This window comes from Callorhinchus milii, unplaced genomic scaffold, assembly GCF_018977255.1.
Source record: "Callorhinchus milii isolate IMCB2004 unplaced genomic scaffold, IMCB_Cmil_1.0 Scaffold2, whole genome shotgun sequence".
Classification (NCBI taxonomy): domain Eukaryota; kingdom Metazoa; phylum Chordata; class Chondrichthyes; order Chimaeriformes; family Callorhinchidae; genus Callorhinchus; species Callorhinchus milii.
Window position 1 is genome coordinate 15,816,949 of NW_024704743.1, and position 16,055 is coordinate 15,833,003.

The 16,055-nt window shown below is 41.1% G+C and overlaps 1 protein-coding gene across 5 annotated transcripts in view; it reads right to left on the reverse strand.

Annotated features, from left to right (window-relative positions):
• Positions 1-5,742: 5,742 nt before the first annotated feature.
• The window catches only part of sugct (succinyl-CoA:glutarate-CoA transferase), a 206,819-nt gene continuing 196,506 nt past the window's right edge, over positions 5,743-16,055 (reverse strand). For all 5 annotated transcript variants that reach the window (XM_042331871.1, XM_042331868.1, XM_042331869.1 and 2 more), the window contains one exon: positions 5,743-6,174. In XM_042331871.1, the coding sequence (XP_042187805.1) occupies positions 6,011-6,174 (164 nt within the window). In that variant the 3' untranslated portion in view covers positions 5,743-6,010. The remainder of the gene's footprint in view (positions 6,175-16,055) is intronic.

The following is a 16,055-nucleotide window of genomic DNA, read 5'->3' on the forward strand; positions in this document are numbered from 1 at the left end:
AAGAGACAAACTGTACGACATTGAAATATCACTGGTTTCTATTAAGTTCAATAATAACGCAATAGAGCTTTAGAAGTGTGAGCTGACACTGTGGAAGGGACTAACCAATGCGTTTGTGGAGGCAGATTGTGTAAGATTATGTCAAGAGATAATTATCTATTTGGCGAAAACAAATCGATTGGAGATTATGACAGTTAAAGAGTAGTGTAAAATTCTTTACATTTTTAACTTCTGGACTGGCCAGATGCAACAAAACAGACTTTTCTGTTCTGTATATTCTTGTGTTTCTATGTAAAACTTACTGAGATTAGCCACCTTGATATGAATATTCTAGGAAATGTTAACGACATCAACAAATTATTGTGTTGGCTTACAAATACAGTCACTCCATTACACAGTACATTCTGCAAAGCGCTTTGAGACATCCTTCCGACGTGATAAAGGCCTTTACCAAATGCAAGGTTTTTTCTTCTTCTTCTTCTTCTTCTTCTTCTTCTTCTTCTTATTATTATTATTATTATTATCCCAGACCACACAAGGTCACCGTGTAAGAGCTCCTCACTGTACAGCACCAATGATAGAAATATAGAATTCTTCTTTGTACATTACCATTGATAGGAAACACATGTACTCCAAGGAACTGACAGAACTTGCCAAGATGAAAGAGATCTAGAGGTGTTAGTTGACTTATCATTCACTAGGCAAAACAGTATGAGGCAGCAATAAACAAGGCAAACAGTATGATGGGCTATCTTGCTAAATAATAATAATAATAATCTTTTTTATTTGATATAGAACCTTAACAATTCATTGAGAGTTCTCAAAGCCCTTCACAGAATATACTGCAAAGTGAATTGACTGTATATTTTGTTGATGAAACGTGGCAGGTAATTACACACAGTTGAGTTTGAATCCTCATATAATAATATAAAATAATAGCTGCTCTGGTCAGGCTGCACCTAGTATACTGTATACAGGTCTGATTGCTGCAACCCAAGAGGGCTACCTACCCAGGTACCAGAGACAGTGTGCAGAGGAGAGTAATGAGGATGATCCCCAGTTAAAATGAGCTATAATGAGCAATGATTACTGAAGACATCTCAGTGGTTAGGATGTATTATGAAGAATGTACAGCACGGAAAAAGGCCACTTGGCCCAACCAGTCCGTGCCATTGTTTATACTCCACATGAGTCTCCAACCATTCCTTACACGCTTCGATTTCTCTCTCCCTCGTGTGAAGGTCTAGCTTCCTCTTGAATGCATCTGTACTAACTGATTCAACCACCACTTCAGGCAGCGAGTTCCACAATTTAACTACCCTCTGCGTGAGGTACTGTAGTTCTCCTAAATTCCCAAGTTTTCTTTTAGATCCCCTATTCGTTATCTTATATTTGTATCTCTTAGATACAAAGGTTGTTCCCCAACCAGTGGAAACAGCCTATTTATGTTAATCTTATCGAACACTTTTATAATCTTAAACACTTCTTTTAGGTCCTCCTTAAATATCTCTTCTCTAGTAAAAAGAAGCCTAACGTATGCAGTTTATCCTGGTAGAGGTAACCTGCCAGCCCTGATATCATCCTCTTAAACATACGCTGTACTCTGTCAGACATCAAATCCTGGATGAGAGCTAACTTTCTTCAGTTGAACGTCAACAAGACCGAGGCTCTCCTGATTGGCTCCTGTCAGCGCCTCCACACCTCAGGCGCTGACAGCATCACCATCCAAGGTTGCACACTCCACCTCACTGAGCCGGTCCAGAACCTTGGTGTCTTGTTTGACCCTCAACTATCCTTTCTACCCCACATCCATGGCATGACCTGCTCTGCCTTCTCCAACCTCCACAACATCGCCCGGCTCCACCGCTGTCTAACACAGCAGGTTACTAGACCATCATACACGCATTCATAACATCGAGGTTTGACTATGCAAACTCCTTGCTTGTCGGCCTCCTCAACTCCTCCGTCCATAGGCTGCAGAACATCCAGAACTCTGCAGCCTGTGTCCTCTCCCGCACCAGGGTCTGCGTCCCTATCACTCCCACCCTCTCCTGACTCCACTGGCTTTCCATCACACAGAGGATACAGTTCAAGATCCTGCTCCTCACCTTCAAAGCTCTCCATGGTCTTGCTCCCCCCCTACCTCTGTGATCTCCTAACCCCCTACCAACCTGCCAACTACCTCCGCTCAGCGGGCTCCGGCCTGCTTCACACCCCACAGTTACAGGCCTTCTGCCAATCTGCCCCCACCCTCTTGAACTCCATCCCGCAATCGACCCCTCCTTTGCCTCCTTTAAGACCCGTCTCAAGACTCTCCTGTTTGACCATGCCTTCAGTCACCATCCTTCCCTCCCTACCCCCAGCCTACCCAATCCCGACTCCCAGCTCAGATCCGAAACACTGACTGTCCAGCGACTTGGGATGTCCTCCTGATGTGAAAGGTACTATACAAATGTAATTTTGTTGTTGTAGTTGTTATACATTCTATTTCACTGGATATAAAGTCGAAGACCCCATTGGACTTTTTATAGCCCTCATGTACCTGTGTGGCTACTTTGAGAGATTTGTAAATTTGAATCCCCAGATCTCTTACCTTTCATTTTTCTTGCCGAAATAAATTACTTTGCACCCCTCCCAACTCGGACTTGGTGCAATCCACTGCCCTATCTGAGCCACCATCGGTTGCCAAGCTTTCTGATTCTATGCTTCTAATCTCTGTAACTCCCTCCTTCTACCTCTCCATCTCACCCCCTATCTGTTTTCAAGGCCTGCTCTTCAACCGTGCCTAAAGTCACCGCTTCCTTCTCTCCCTCCTCCCTTACTCAATGTCCAACCCCTCACTTTAAAGCGCTCTTTATCCTGCATTATCCGTCATGCAGGGTGCTATATAAAGGCAGTTGTTTTTGCAGTATGACCATGATCCCGACAGTGCCTGTAACTGTGCTGTGTCCTTTAAATAGAGTCACCAATGTATTGAGTGTCTTCTGTTAATCTGTGCCTCCTTGTGAGAAGATTTTTCAGGTACCAAGACTTCAAAATATTTGAAAAAAATTTCCTCCCGGAAATTAGCTTTATAGAAATATGACCTAATATTAGCATTTTGTTTTGTTTCTTTTTAAATCTCTTATTTTGTAAAAAATATATGAATGCAAAACAAATAAAGGTCCACATATTGACATCAGAAATGTCGCAAGAAACATAGCAAAATAAACATAAGATTTATTTTGTTAAAACAACTTAAAAATTGTTTAGTTCATTTGATGAATGGAAAGAGATGGAAGATAGAACACATTGTAGATAATCTTACATTTATTTGTGTCAAGTTGTTTAACGTCATCAAGTTATAATTGAGTGAATTTTTTCATAGCATTCCTAATGATCACTATGCCTGCTCAAATAAGCATCCGCTATTCAAAAAATAACACACAAGCCAAACAATAGATAATGAACATAGCCTCAAGGAGAGTCGGAAAGCAATGCAAAAACACCAGGGACAAATTTACTTTAAGAATGTTGCATTGAGCATTTGTTTGTTGTTTATTGTCTCTGTCCTTGATTTGGTGCAAGCGCCTAACTCAGGGAATGCCTCAGAAAACAGTAGATAAATGCATTTGTCTAGAATGTGCAACATTGTGACCCTGCCATTGAACTGACTCCAGGATTTGTAGGAGTGACTTATGAAGTCCTGTATTGTATTAGTTAGAGCATTCGTCTCGCAAGCGAGAGGATCTGGGTTCAATTCCCAAGCAGGCAAGTTTCCTTACTCCCCACGTCTCTGTTTACCTAGCAGTAAGGTGGAATACAATTGTTAAATCGATTGACAGATCGCTTTTCTGGAAGTAATAACCCCTTCAAAAAAACAATAATTTGGTTACTCAATCCATAGCTATTTGCTGCCGCATTTCGCACACAAAATATACAATCAATTCATTTTACAGTTTATTCTGTAAAGCACTTTAAAATACAAGAAATATTATTATTATTATTGTATGATCAGAGACCCGAAATTCCTCATAAATTTAGCCTTAAGGGTCTTAAAATTGAAGTATTGTGCAGAATCGTGGAAAATTCTTACATTCAGTCCCGAACTGCTGAAAACCAATTTCCAAATTAAGGATGACGTTAGGAACTTTTCATAATTCTGCATAATATTGCTGGGGTTAAACTAGTTCTTAGGAGATAGGTCGAACAGGCCAGGCACGTCTTTAGTAATCCAAGCTATTGTTTGTTGATGGTTGACCAGCCTGTCTGCCTCACCAATAAGATTTGGAGGTGTAGACATGTTCTCAACCCTGTGAGCAAAGCACTAATGGAGAGGAGTGGTTCAAGCATGAAATGAGCCTGTCCTTGGTACTGGTAAGAAGAATGGCTACCATTCAGAGGCACTGACAAACTATTACAATAAAACTATATGTGGTTACATTCAGATGCCACCGTGCATGTATCCTTAAATATCTGTCAGTGCTTCAAACTAATGATATGTAAACAATCTCCTTACTATAATGGAGACAACCGATTAGCATAAGAAGTGTGAGCTACAATGACGCTTCAGTAAACTTTAAACCTCTGGGACACAGTAGGAATCAACTCATTACAAATGCTTATAGGTCACATTTTGTTTGCTATTTGAATACATCATTAAAACAAAATTATTTTGTCCGGTTGAGTTGGGCTTGTGTAATTGAAAGTGTAGAGGTCTGGAGGATTCACAAAGCATCCGGCCTTGTATTGTGTTTATTATCAGCTGCATTTTTGGGTCAGACAGGCACCGAGCAACAGCATTTTCAGCTTGGCTCAGTTTGTGGCATTCTCACCTCGAGGGCAGAAGATTGTGGATTGAAGCCTCTCATCTGGGCTTTGAATTTATAGTTTAGGGTGCTGCTCCGGTGAATGCTGCCGAGGATTGCACTGTCAGTAGCATTGTCTTTCAGATGACATATTAAACCAAGGCCCTGCCTAATTGATCAGAAAGGTGTTAAAATCCCATTACACTCTTCAGAAAGAGAAGGGAGGTTTTCCTGGTGACCAGTCACTGGGGGCAGGAAGTCATCCCACTCAGCTCCTGTTAACCCTGCAAGCCAAATTCCTGACGGGTAGGGCGGTCCTAGCTGGACAAGGAGCGGAAAAGCTTGCCAGCCAGCGATTTCAATGGCAAGCTATGTGGTTTTAGCTGGTTAGACTCCAGCAGTATCCCAATGACACTCTGGGGTCCCCCAAGCCTTGGTTCTTGCTAACCTTGCCTATTACTTTCTGGAATAAGGCAGACAGGATGTTTCCCTCCAATCTATCTTGGTATGGAACAAGATAGATCCCCTTATCCCTACCTCTCCTACCCCATCCTCCCTTCTCCCTCACTCCCCGCCCTTGTTTGCCAAAATCCCCTGACTGTCTAGTGCCCTGGGATGTCTTTCCATTGTGAAGGGCACTATACAAGTGTTATTTGTTCTTGTTGTTTCTCCCTGAAGCGCTTTGAGATGTCGCGATAAGGGGCTATATCAAATGCAAGGATTATTGTTATCATTATCTCTGGAATTTCCATGTGTAGGTGGACGGCAATTAATTACCTCATTTGCTGTGTGCAAATGGCCACCACATTATTCTCTTGATTATGTACCTTGAGATGACTCAATGACATGATAAGGCACTATATCAAATGCAAGAATTATTATTTTTATAACTTTTTTTTAAGACAGCACCTGGTTGTGAATTTAATGTAGTAAAATCACATACTCATTGCAAGCCTTCACACTTAGTGCATGGTAGTGCTTTATTCCATTTCAACAAGAAATCTACATTTAGGAGTGCTGAGGTATTTATTATTGTATATCTTTAGGGGTTTAATTTGTAATTCATTGCGTTGAGACTAACAGTGTTCTAGTGATCTGCCTTGCAACAGTCTGGAAAGAAATTTACCTTGATTCATTTCTGCAATTATAAAAGGCCTTGTCTGAACTGTGAACGTGATTGATCTCAGAAAGGTCAAAACTGCTTGTGTAAGAGAGATTAGCCTTTAGTGCAGTTCATGCTGGGTGACTGCTCCCGCTGTGAGCAGTTCATTGATATAGCTCTCGCTGTAACCCAGCACGGTCTTCAGCACCTCCACTGTGTGCTGCCCGATCAGAGGTGGGGGCTCCGGCCTTGAGACCTTGAAGTCACTGAATCGGACAGCGGGACCTGTGGAATAAGGAAGAGTTAAATATTACTTTTGTGAAATATACCCAACTTTTCTCTATTAACCCTTGAAATAGCTGCAAGAAGTTAACACTAGCATTTCTCTTAGGAGGTTGCGTTCACTCTCAGAACCCTGTGGATTTAGAAATATTCAAATGCAAGGATTACATTGTACACTGTATCGTTTACATATCTCTCTAACTGTTCTAAAATTATTTGGAATCAGAAATGTAAAGAATATTCTATTGCGATATATGGAACACATGTTCACCCATGTAATAATAATTATGATAATCCTTGCATTTGATATATTGCCTTACCACTTATCACAAAGCGCTTCACAGGATATGCTGTAAATTGGTGTGACTGTGTTTTTTTTTGGGGGGGCAAATGTGGCAATTAATTTGCACACAACAAACTGTCCCACAAACAGCCATGAGTGAATGACAAATTTTATTTGATTGTTGGCCAGGACACCAGGAAAAACTCCCTTCTATTTTTGAATAGTCCCATGGGATCGCTAATGTCCACCTGGACAGGAAGCCGGGACTCTGATTAATGTCAACAACAACTTGCATTTATGTAGCGTCCCAGAGCGCTTATACAAAGCACGGGAACTCCCAACAATGCAGCACACCCCCAGCATTGGAGCTGAGCACGTGGAGCTTAGACTATATGATTCCAAGTCCCGATGTGGGGCTTGAACCCACAACCTTTTGATTCAGAGGGAAGAGCGCTACCTATTGAATCAGCCTGGCATGAGGTGCCTGAAAGCTCTTTTACTAGTGAGGCTATCCAGAGACAGGGTGACAGGGGCTATCGAGGTTAGTAGTTTCAAATGGAGCTGAATATGAACAGCTGACATTTGCATAGCACCCTTCATGTAGGATAATACCATGAAGCACTTCATAAGCACGGGATTGGTTACCAAGCTAGGAAGAAATGAGCGGAGGAAGTTGAAGGTGACCATAAGAGGTAGCTTTTTTGGCTTTTTTCCAGACAGATAGTGAAGAGGCAAAGCAGAGTTGAGGCAGAGTTCCAGAGGTTATGGGCGTAGTATCTATAGCAATAGCTCCAATTGACATACATGACATTAAATGCTTTGCTCATGTTTCGGTGTTGCTGGAGTGGAGCAGATGACAAGGGAGGGGAGGGAGGCTTCCGTATTGCATTGAGCTGAATTTTCTGCCAATTGCAATGAGTGTTGTATCTACATGTTGAAGCCTATGCAACCCTGAGATTTTTTTTTAGTAACATGTAAAACGTAACAAGCTGCTGTGCAAAAGTCAAGGTTTTCAAACGTTACTGAAAAGTGTACATAAACATTCCTCCACGTAGTACTCAACTGTCACCAGACGTTTTAACAATCTGGACTAAAGCTAGTCACAATGGTTTCTCTCTCCACGTCTGCACCTTGCCCATTAATATGCAAACTGTTCATCGTTATTACAGTTACAGTCATGCATAAACAGCTAAAATGGAACAGACTGGGATGTTTGGTGTTTACAGTGTCTAAAATAGAAAGCTGTGGCTCTTCAATTAGCCCATAAACCAAACAGAAAATACATAAACAGTGATGGGAACAAGCAGAATCACAGATTAGTTTAATTAAAATTCCAGTTAATCTACTATCACTCAATTATTCTGCATGACTGACAAACTGACACGGAGTGTAGTTTTCACATCCGGGGGTCAGATTACTCTGGTTCACTCTACTTCTCCAACACATCTCTTATTAAAGGGGCAATACCTTCCTGAAAAACTGTTTCCCTATTGGTTTGTAGGTTTGCCAACGATGCCAGGTCTCTTTTCCACCACAATGATACCGTGTTTTAAGTTACACGATGATATAATTGTCCAAAGCATCAGGTGCTTGTGGACAAAAGCAAGTCCACTACTTTTTAAGAAGAGGATGCAACTTTAAGATAATACTTTACTGCTCTTGAAGGCGCCATCCATCCATGTTTGAGTATTTAATTGAAGAACTGCTATTGTAAGGAATCCCCGATAACAGGTGTCTACCTGGGTCAGGTGGTTACACTTCTGACTCTGGGTCAGGATGTTGTTGGGACTTGAAGTCACTGTCCAGGCTGGCACTCCAGTGCAGTACTGGGAGAGCACTGTATTTGCAGATGTGCCATCCCTTGGATGAGATGCTAAACTGAGGTCCCATCTGTCTGTTCAGGTGGATTTTTAAGATCCTGTGGCACTATTCAAAAAAGGGATTTTCTCCCGGTGTTCTGGCCAACCATCCCCCAAATAAAAAATGTGATCATTCAGTGTCGAATTGTGGGACATTGCTGTGCACAGATTAGTTTACAGTAAAACCCCTGTGAAATATTTTGATGATGTGATAAAATGCTGTACCAAAAGCAAAGCTAATTTAATGTTAAACTGAGAGCCTATCTACCTGTTTTTCAGAGGGATGTTTAAAAATACTATGGCACTCTTCGAAAGAGTTTCTCCTGGTGTCCTGGCCAACAATCCCACAGATAAATTAGTCGTTCACTTCAATGGCTGTTTGTGAGACCTTGTTGGCATAAACAGCTGCACCGTTTGCCCAGAAATAACAGTCAGTCACTGCGCAGAAAAGTAATTACTATGAACAGTGAGAATCATTTTGATGTAAAGGCCACAATAAAATGCTCATTCATTCATACTATGTCTATTCTCCTATGAATCCTGGATTATTACTGAAATTGATGGGATTAATCATTTGACTAAACATCCTAAATGCCTTCAGACTGGAGGCAGATCTTGGAAAACATCACTCTCCGGACTCAAAGCCTTGACATAGGCTGACTGCTCCATTTTAATTTGGTTTACGGTTTGGATCTGTAAATTTGGACCTCCTGTTATTACAGGGCACAGTAAAATCTGGCCCCCAGTTGACATCACTTCCTGCAAACGATGCACATCACTTACTACATCCTATGCATGGGAAGCACCGCTGATGTCACGTCCTTCATGCAGGATGTGGTATAAGTGGGTCAAAGTATTCTATAAAGAAGTCAGCCTGTTCTTAAAAAGGATTATTTCATAAGGAATAAAAACACACCCTCCTCTATGTAATTTTACAATTATGACTTTTAAGTTAATTTGTTTAAATAAATATTTGCTTCCCTAAACAGCTTGACCGCCACCTTCACAGTATTTCTAAAGCTGGCCATAGCAATGCGATATTTTCTCACTCAGCCTCAGCAACTTTCTCTCCTCCCTTCAGTTACAGCAATGAATGTAACAAACAGCAGGAGGAGGCACTGTGAGCCGATACTCTAAACCAAAAAAAAGTGGATTTGTTCTCTAGCCTCAGAAACAGTATGGGAATCAGGTCTGCCTGGGAGGTCAGCCAGCACATAGAGAAAAATAGTTCTTAGAAATGGGTGTGAGGCCATTGGAGGACCTTATCCTGGAGTTACCCTTTAAAAATTCTATGAATCTTTTGTCTACTTCAAAGGCTCACAAATTGTACAGCTTCAAGGTCATTGAGGCTGCAGGAGAAAGCCAGATCCTGGCTTACGGGGTAATTGGAGAGTCCTGCATCAGAATAAGCACACAGGGCACAGGTAACGTGGATACAGGGCTCATACCAACCACCAAAAACAAAGGAATGTTGAAAAATATCTTTATACCTTGCTCTCTGAGGCTCCATTCTGGAGCCCCTCTGACTTGACCCACCCCTCCCCATGTTCAAGACATATCTCTGACTTTTGGACATCTTTCTTCTCCCCACCCTCTTCAGTTTTCTAGCTCCGGCACCCAGCGAACAGTGTCAAGTGCTTTGAGACATCCTCCTGATGTGAAAGGACTATATAAATGTAAATTACACTGTACTAGCTTGTACCAATTGCAGCTATGCTTGCAGCCAGTTTCATTTAATCGGCCTTGTCTCTTTCATCTCACATTTTTATTTGTCTGTGACAGGCTGGATCTTCGCTTCTTAGGCATTTTTATCCCTTAAGATAACGAAAATGTGCTACTGAACTCATTTGCATCCCTTGTTCACATATTTGCACAAATATCCTTTTGGGAGGACTCCTGTGGGGCGACTCCAGATCATGTCTCTACGTCAATCGGTTAGACAGATGCACAGAAAGATATTTTGTCTATATTAATATAGATGTATCTCTTTAGAAGGGTGTGTGACCTCTGCTGCTACTTTGTGGTAGAAAATCATGCATACCTTTTTTGGGGCTTACTTAAAGCATTTTTTAATATATTTTTGAATATAGCTCATCTACGATAAGAGTTCCCTGAAAAAACATATGCCCATGATGCTCTCCCTTGCAAGACCTTTCCGATGAGGTATAAGAAATATCTCTACGTCAATCGGTTATTACATTCTTGGCGGACACACAGATCACACAAATAGACATTTTGTCTTTATTAAGATAGATGGAGATGGAAGCTATTCTTTGAAATAACTGAGGCCCTTGCTTATGCGTCTAACAGAGGAACATAGGAATTCAGGAACATGAGAAGGACATTTGGACCATTGAACAATCTCCACGGCAGACCATTTCATTGAACTATGTTCTACTGCCAATTTTTCTCTGCTCTCATTTTCCTGTCTGCTTGCTACATCTATGGGCTTTGGTCCTCTGTCTTATTGCTGCTTGTGGCGGTTGTGGTGTGACTTGCATAAGACCTGCACCAACTGTCTCTCCTGGCCACAGCAAGGAGCTGTCAGGTCTGCAGGTGCAATCATCTTCATCATCTCCCCCAATGTATTTGGTGGCTACACTTTTGGGCAGATCTTTGGGTGAATATATGTTAGCCTCACGAGTCCAAGCTTTACATCTGCTTTTCACTGAGCATGCCTAAAATAATGTTAGACAATAGGTGGAAGTATAATGCCCCAGCCAAGTCCTTGAGGAGATGTGTATTTGGAGTTTGAAATAAGAGCTTTGAATCTTGTTTCAAGACTTGGAGTGTTACCACTTTGGTAACAAGGCAGGCAGTTGTCTTGTGTCACTTTCTTTAAAGCAAAGCAAAAGCGTTCAAGTGGTGTTTCCAATAAGCTTTGCCATCAGGATCATGTTAAAAACTCAGCTCTTGGATAAAGTCAGCTTAAATAGGGACTTGTGCCAAAACATCTTCCGGAAGACTTAAAGTGAGTCTCCTGTATGTCATGCCGACTCCTGAGAACTCCGCTCCAACTGGAAATACAGTCATGAGTCAGCTGTCATCAGAATGGAAGTTCCATGAAACTTATGATACCCAGTTTCTCAATTAGTGAATCCAGCTCTCGTGGTTCCATTTTCTCATACAAAACATCCTGATTTTTAATACAGGAGTCCTGTATTAGTTAGAGCACTCGCCTCGCAAGCGAAAGAACCTGAGTTTGGTTCCCAGGCACGGCAAATACTTAGGCAAGTTTCCTTACTCCTCACGCCTCTGTTTACCTAGCAGTAAGTAGGATCCCGGTTGTCAGTCATTTGGTGGATAGCTTCCAGGGATAACAATCCCTTCCAAAAAATATATACAAATTTCGGTCACTCAATCCACGGCTCTTTGTGGAAGGCTGCTGTGCACAATTGGCTGCCACGTTTCACCCACAAAATATACATCAATTCACTTGACCGTATATTCTGTGAAGCACTTTGAAACGTCTCAGCAAAGTGATAAGGCACTATATCAAAAGCAAGGATTATTATTATTAAATCTCACCAGAGACAGTTGTCACTCATAGATGCAGCAGCCCGAGAGAGGTGAAACAGTAGTTTTGACACTTTACAGAGATTGTACAGCATGGAAACAGGCCATTCGGCCCAGCCAGTCCACACTGGTGTTTATACTCCACAAGTCCCCACTCTCTCCTTACTCCCTCTCATGCCTTTCTGTTACCTTCTCTCTCACGTGTATACTTCCTCAAGGTGTGGAACAGATGATCAGAGAATAGATCTGCCGCGGCCATTCTATGACCCTTTCCCAACATTCTTTAATAGAAGGACAATCTACGTTTGTGGGAGCGGAGAGGAGGGGAAAGGGAGGAGAGCTGGGATTGAGAGAGACAGGGCAAAAAATACTTAAAAAAAGCAAAATAAAAATGAAGAAACAGAAAAACAAATCAGTAAGAGTCAGCCATAAAGTATGTTCCATAAGAGCAGAGCTCTACTAGAGGGAACCTTTCCAAGAGCCTGGGTTTGCCTCACGTAATTCATAGAGTGACAAGCAGCTGAACTCTGTTGGAAACAATAGTTGGGATGTTTTGTATGAGAAAATGGTGACCACGAGAGCTGGATTTGCTAATTCAGAAACTGGGGCAAAAGGAAGTTGAGTGTCATAAATTTCATGAATTTCCACTCTGACGTCAGCTGACTCATGACTGTTAAAATGACTGTGTCACAGTGCTCAAAGCGCCCCACTGTTGTAGCACATTGATGTTGCACATCAGATGAAATGAGTGATTTACCGAAAGTTGAATTGCCCAATGGAGTTCTCTGTAGTCAATGGTAACAATTACTAAGCAGTGTGGAAGCTGAGCAGTGGGAGGCTTTTTACTGGTTAGTAGTATAATGTAAATATTTCCAGGATTTGAGAGAAAGCTACTCTTTCACCACCGCCCAGCCAGCAATCGTGGCCCAGCCACATCCTTCAGACGCAATCAGTCTGGTTATTGATACACTCACTCCATTACCCACGTAACATCTGGTTTCACTGGAAGCTACAGCAGCTAATTTTATGTGCTTGAAAACAGCTGTAATTAAGTGCTTTCTGTAGGCTCGAATTCTATTCAATCCCATTTTCTTTAGGTTCGTTACCAGATTGAAAAAACAGTTCATTGTAGGTCCTAGAATGTTTCCCATTTTGTGATCCAAATCTGTACTTCAGTTTTCCTAATACCCAAGCACTATGAGACGCTACCCTGCGTGAAGGGTGCTATATAAATGTGAATTGTTGTATGAATTTCATTCTTCAACTGTTCAGATAAATGTAAGTATGCCGTGTGTGTCACCCTAGTATTTTCACCTCTGAAGGTTGTCAGAAGATTGTGGGTTGAGCAGTTCATTCACTATTGTATACGTTGCTCAAGATATACATTCCCTTGGAAACAGGACACGTTTCAACTTATTGTTAGATCAAACCAAATACCCACATCACATCATGAAAAGCCTCACATGGTAAAAATAACTAGCCCAGGGGCCATTAAATTTCCGCATCCAATTTTCTGATTAAGGATTTTTCTAGCCTTAGGGTTGCTGTGAGCTTTGAGTCCTAATAATAATAATACTTATATTTGGTATCGCATCTTTCATGTGAGGAGGATGCTTCACAGGAAATACTATGAAGTATAGTTTTGTGGGCAAATGTGGATTGTGCACAAAATGTTCCACAAACAGCCATGAAGTAAATGACCAATTGTATTGGGGAGATTTTTGGCCAGGACACCGGGAGAAACTCCACCTTCACTTTTCAAATAGAAAGCATTGGATCTTTAACATCCACCTAAGCAGGCAGACGAGGACTTGGTTTAGTCTCATCCGAACACAATGAGGGGCACCTCCAGCACTGCATTAGAGTGCGAGCATAGACTGTATGAGTTTTAAGTCCCGAAGTAGGGCTTGAAACCACAAGCTTCTGATTTAGAGGCAAGAGTGCCAGACAGACCATACTACAGGAAAGGTGTAGCCCGAAATAGCCTGGCCACATGAGGCAAACTATGGCAGTGTGAGCAGATTTGTACTGTTGATGCAATTTTCCTGATGCATTATGTTTGAAATGTTTTTTTTTGGTTCTGAACAAATCTACTTTGTCCCTGTTGTAAATAGAGTTTGCACACATAGGTGTGTAGAGCTCAGCTCGTTTCAAATGCTGCATCTTTAACATTGCCAATAAAAACAGTAGTTACCATCTCGTTTCAACTTTCTGCTGTCTACAATCATGTACCATTTCTATAATTATATACTATTTTAGTACCATAGATCTTAATTTCCCACAATAAACCTTTGATTGAGTCGCAGGTGAAGTAGTCGCTATGAGTGATCTCACCTTCGCTGGGTTGATGCAGTGACAATCAAACTGATCAGCAGGAAATGTGAAGGGAGTGGAGTTGATATAACAGCCTGATGTCAGGCTTTATCAATGCATTCCTACATCTGAGTTTAATCGATTACACTCTTTTACTCTCTTCATTTTTGTAAATTATTGTTTCATGCATCAGTGGAAATGAATATTCAACTGCCTTCCTCCTGCCTAAATCACAATATGCTGAAACATGTCCTGTCTCAGAGAGAATGTGTAACTTGACCAACTTATACAGTGATGTTCACCTACAGAATACACAGTCTCTCTACTTGGTAAGTATTTCCTGTGAGACATCCTCTTGACATGAAATTGACCTATAACAAATACAAGGATTATTATTATATTATTATTAAATCAGAAATATGTGCAACAGAAAGCAATATGACTCACTTCATATAGCGGGTAAACAATTTCATACTAGCATGCATGCTGCCAGCCTACTTAGTAGTATAACCAGTAACACACCCATCCACACACATGCTTTCTTATACACGCACAAGCACTGAACACTTTGTACCTCTTCCTTAATAGGCATGCGGTTGTTCCTCTCCAGCACACTTGCAATAATGATATTTTTATGTGCTTATATTCTGCCTTTATTTTTATAAAGGGAAATCAATCCGATTTTAAAAATGTAGATGAGTATGCCCAAAATTCAATGCCCCAAATCGAAACATGTAAAAAAAATGATTTCCTTCTGAATCAAGTGCCTCACATATATATCTGTGCTGAAAGCTCTCCAAAGCTTGTATATACACGCACCATTATTTGTTCTACTCTTCTGCTTCTTTTCATATCTAGTTATATCAATGGTCCTATATAAATCTAAGTTGCTGTAGTTACAATTAAGATATTCCCCCCAAATCTCTGGTATCAGTCATGCTTTTAGTGCCACTGACAAATGTTTATGGAATCTGAGATTCATTTCTAAGGCTTTCATTTGTGCCGCGTCTCCCTCCCTCCTTTCTTTTCACTTTTGGCTTGCTGTTAATGGTAAGTGCAAGGCTCCTCATTTTATTGTGTATCAGTTCAATCATTTACATAACTCTCCATCGACCACTGCTCCAGGATTCTGTGTTCTTCTAGTGTTCCATTCCATGTGTTTTCCATTTTACTTCTGATGGCTTCAGCATGTGTATATCTTTGATTTTTAGCTTTCTGGTCCGTCTGTGTATGTTTCCACATTTTTCTTTTAATCTAGATTTTTTATATAATCTTCAATCCCCAGTCCCTATTCCTAAAGTTTCCCCTTTCTTTAACTACTTCATCGCTGAAGCTACACATACTATTAAATTCATTCATTTCTTCTTGTAACATTCACTAGTATTTTTTGCCAACAACCATTTCATATCCTCACGATGTGAAATGCACTATATAAATGTAAATTTGTATTGTTGTATTTCATTTCAGCACCTTGGGATGTCCTCCCGACGTGAAAGGCATCATATAAATACAATTTGTTGTTTTTTCTATTCATGTAATATAAAGCACTCTGAAAAGTTTATTTCATGTGATAGATCTATAACCCTGTAAGCTAAAGCCCTAACAGGGTGGTCCTTGCTGGACAAGCAGCAGGAAAGCTTGCCAGAAAGTGCTAACGGTGGGAAGCTATGCAGTTTTACCAAACTCTGGGGTCCCCAAACCTTGGCTCTTGCCAACCTGCACCTAATACCTTCTGGAGTTCGGGAAGCATAATGCATCCCTCCGTGGAGATAGTGCGCATTCCATTCCAACAGTTTATCTCTGGAATTTCTGTATGTAGGTGGGATGCGTGGAATTCTCAGTTTGATTTGGATACTCTTATTCATGGTGATGAGTTTCCGCATGTGTCAGTCATCTGGCTGATCAAAAAGAAT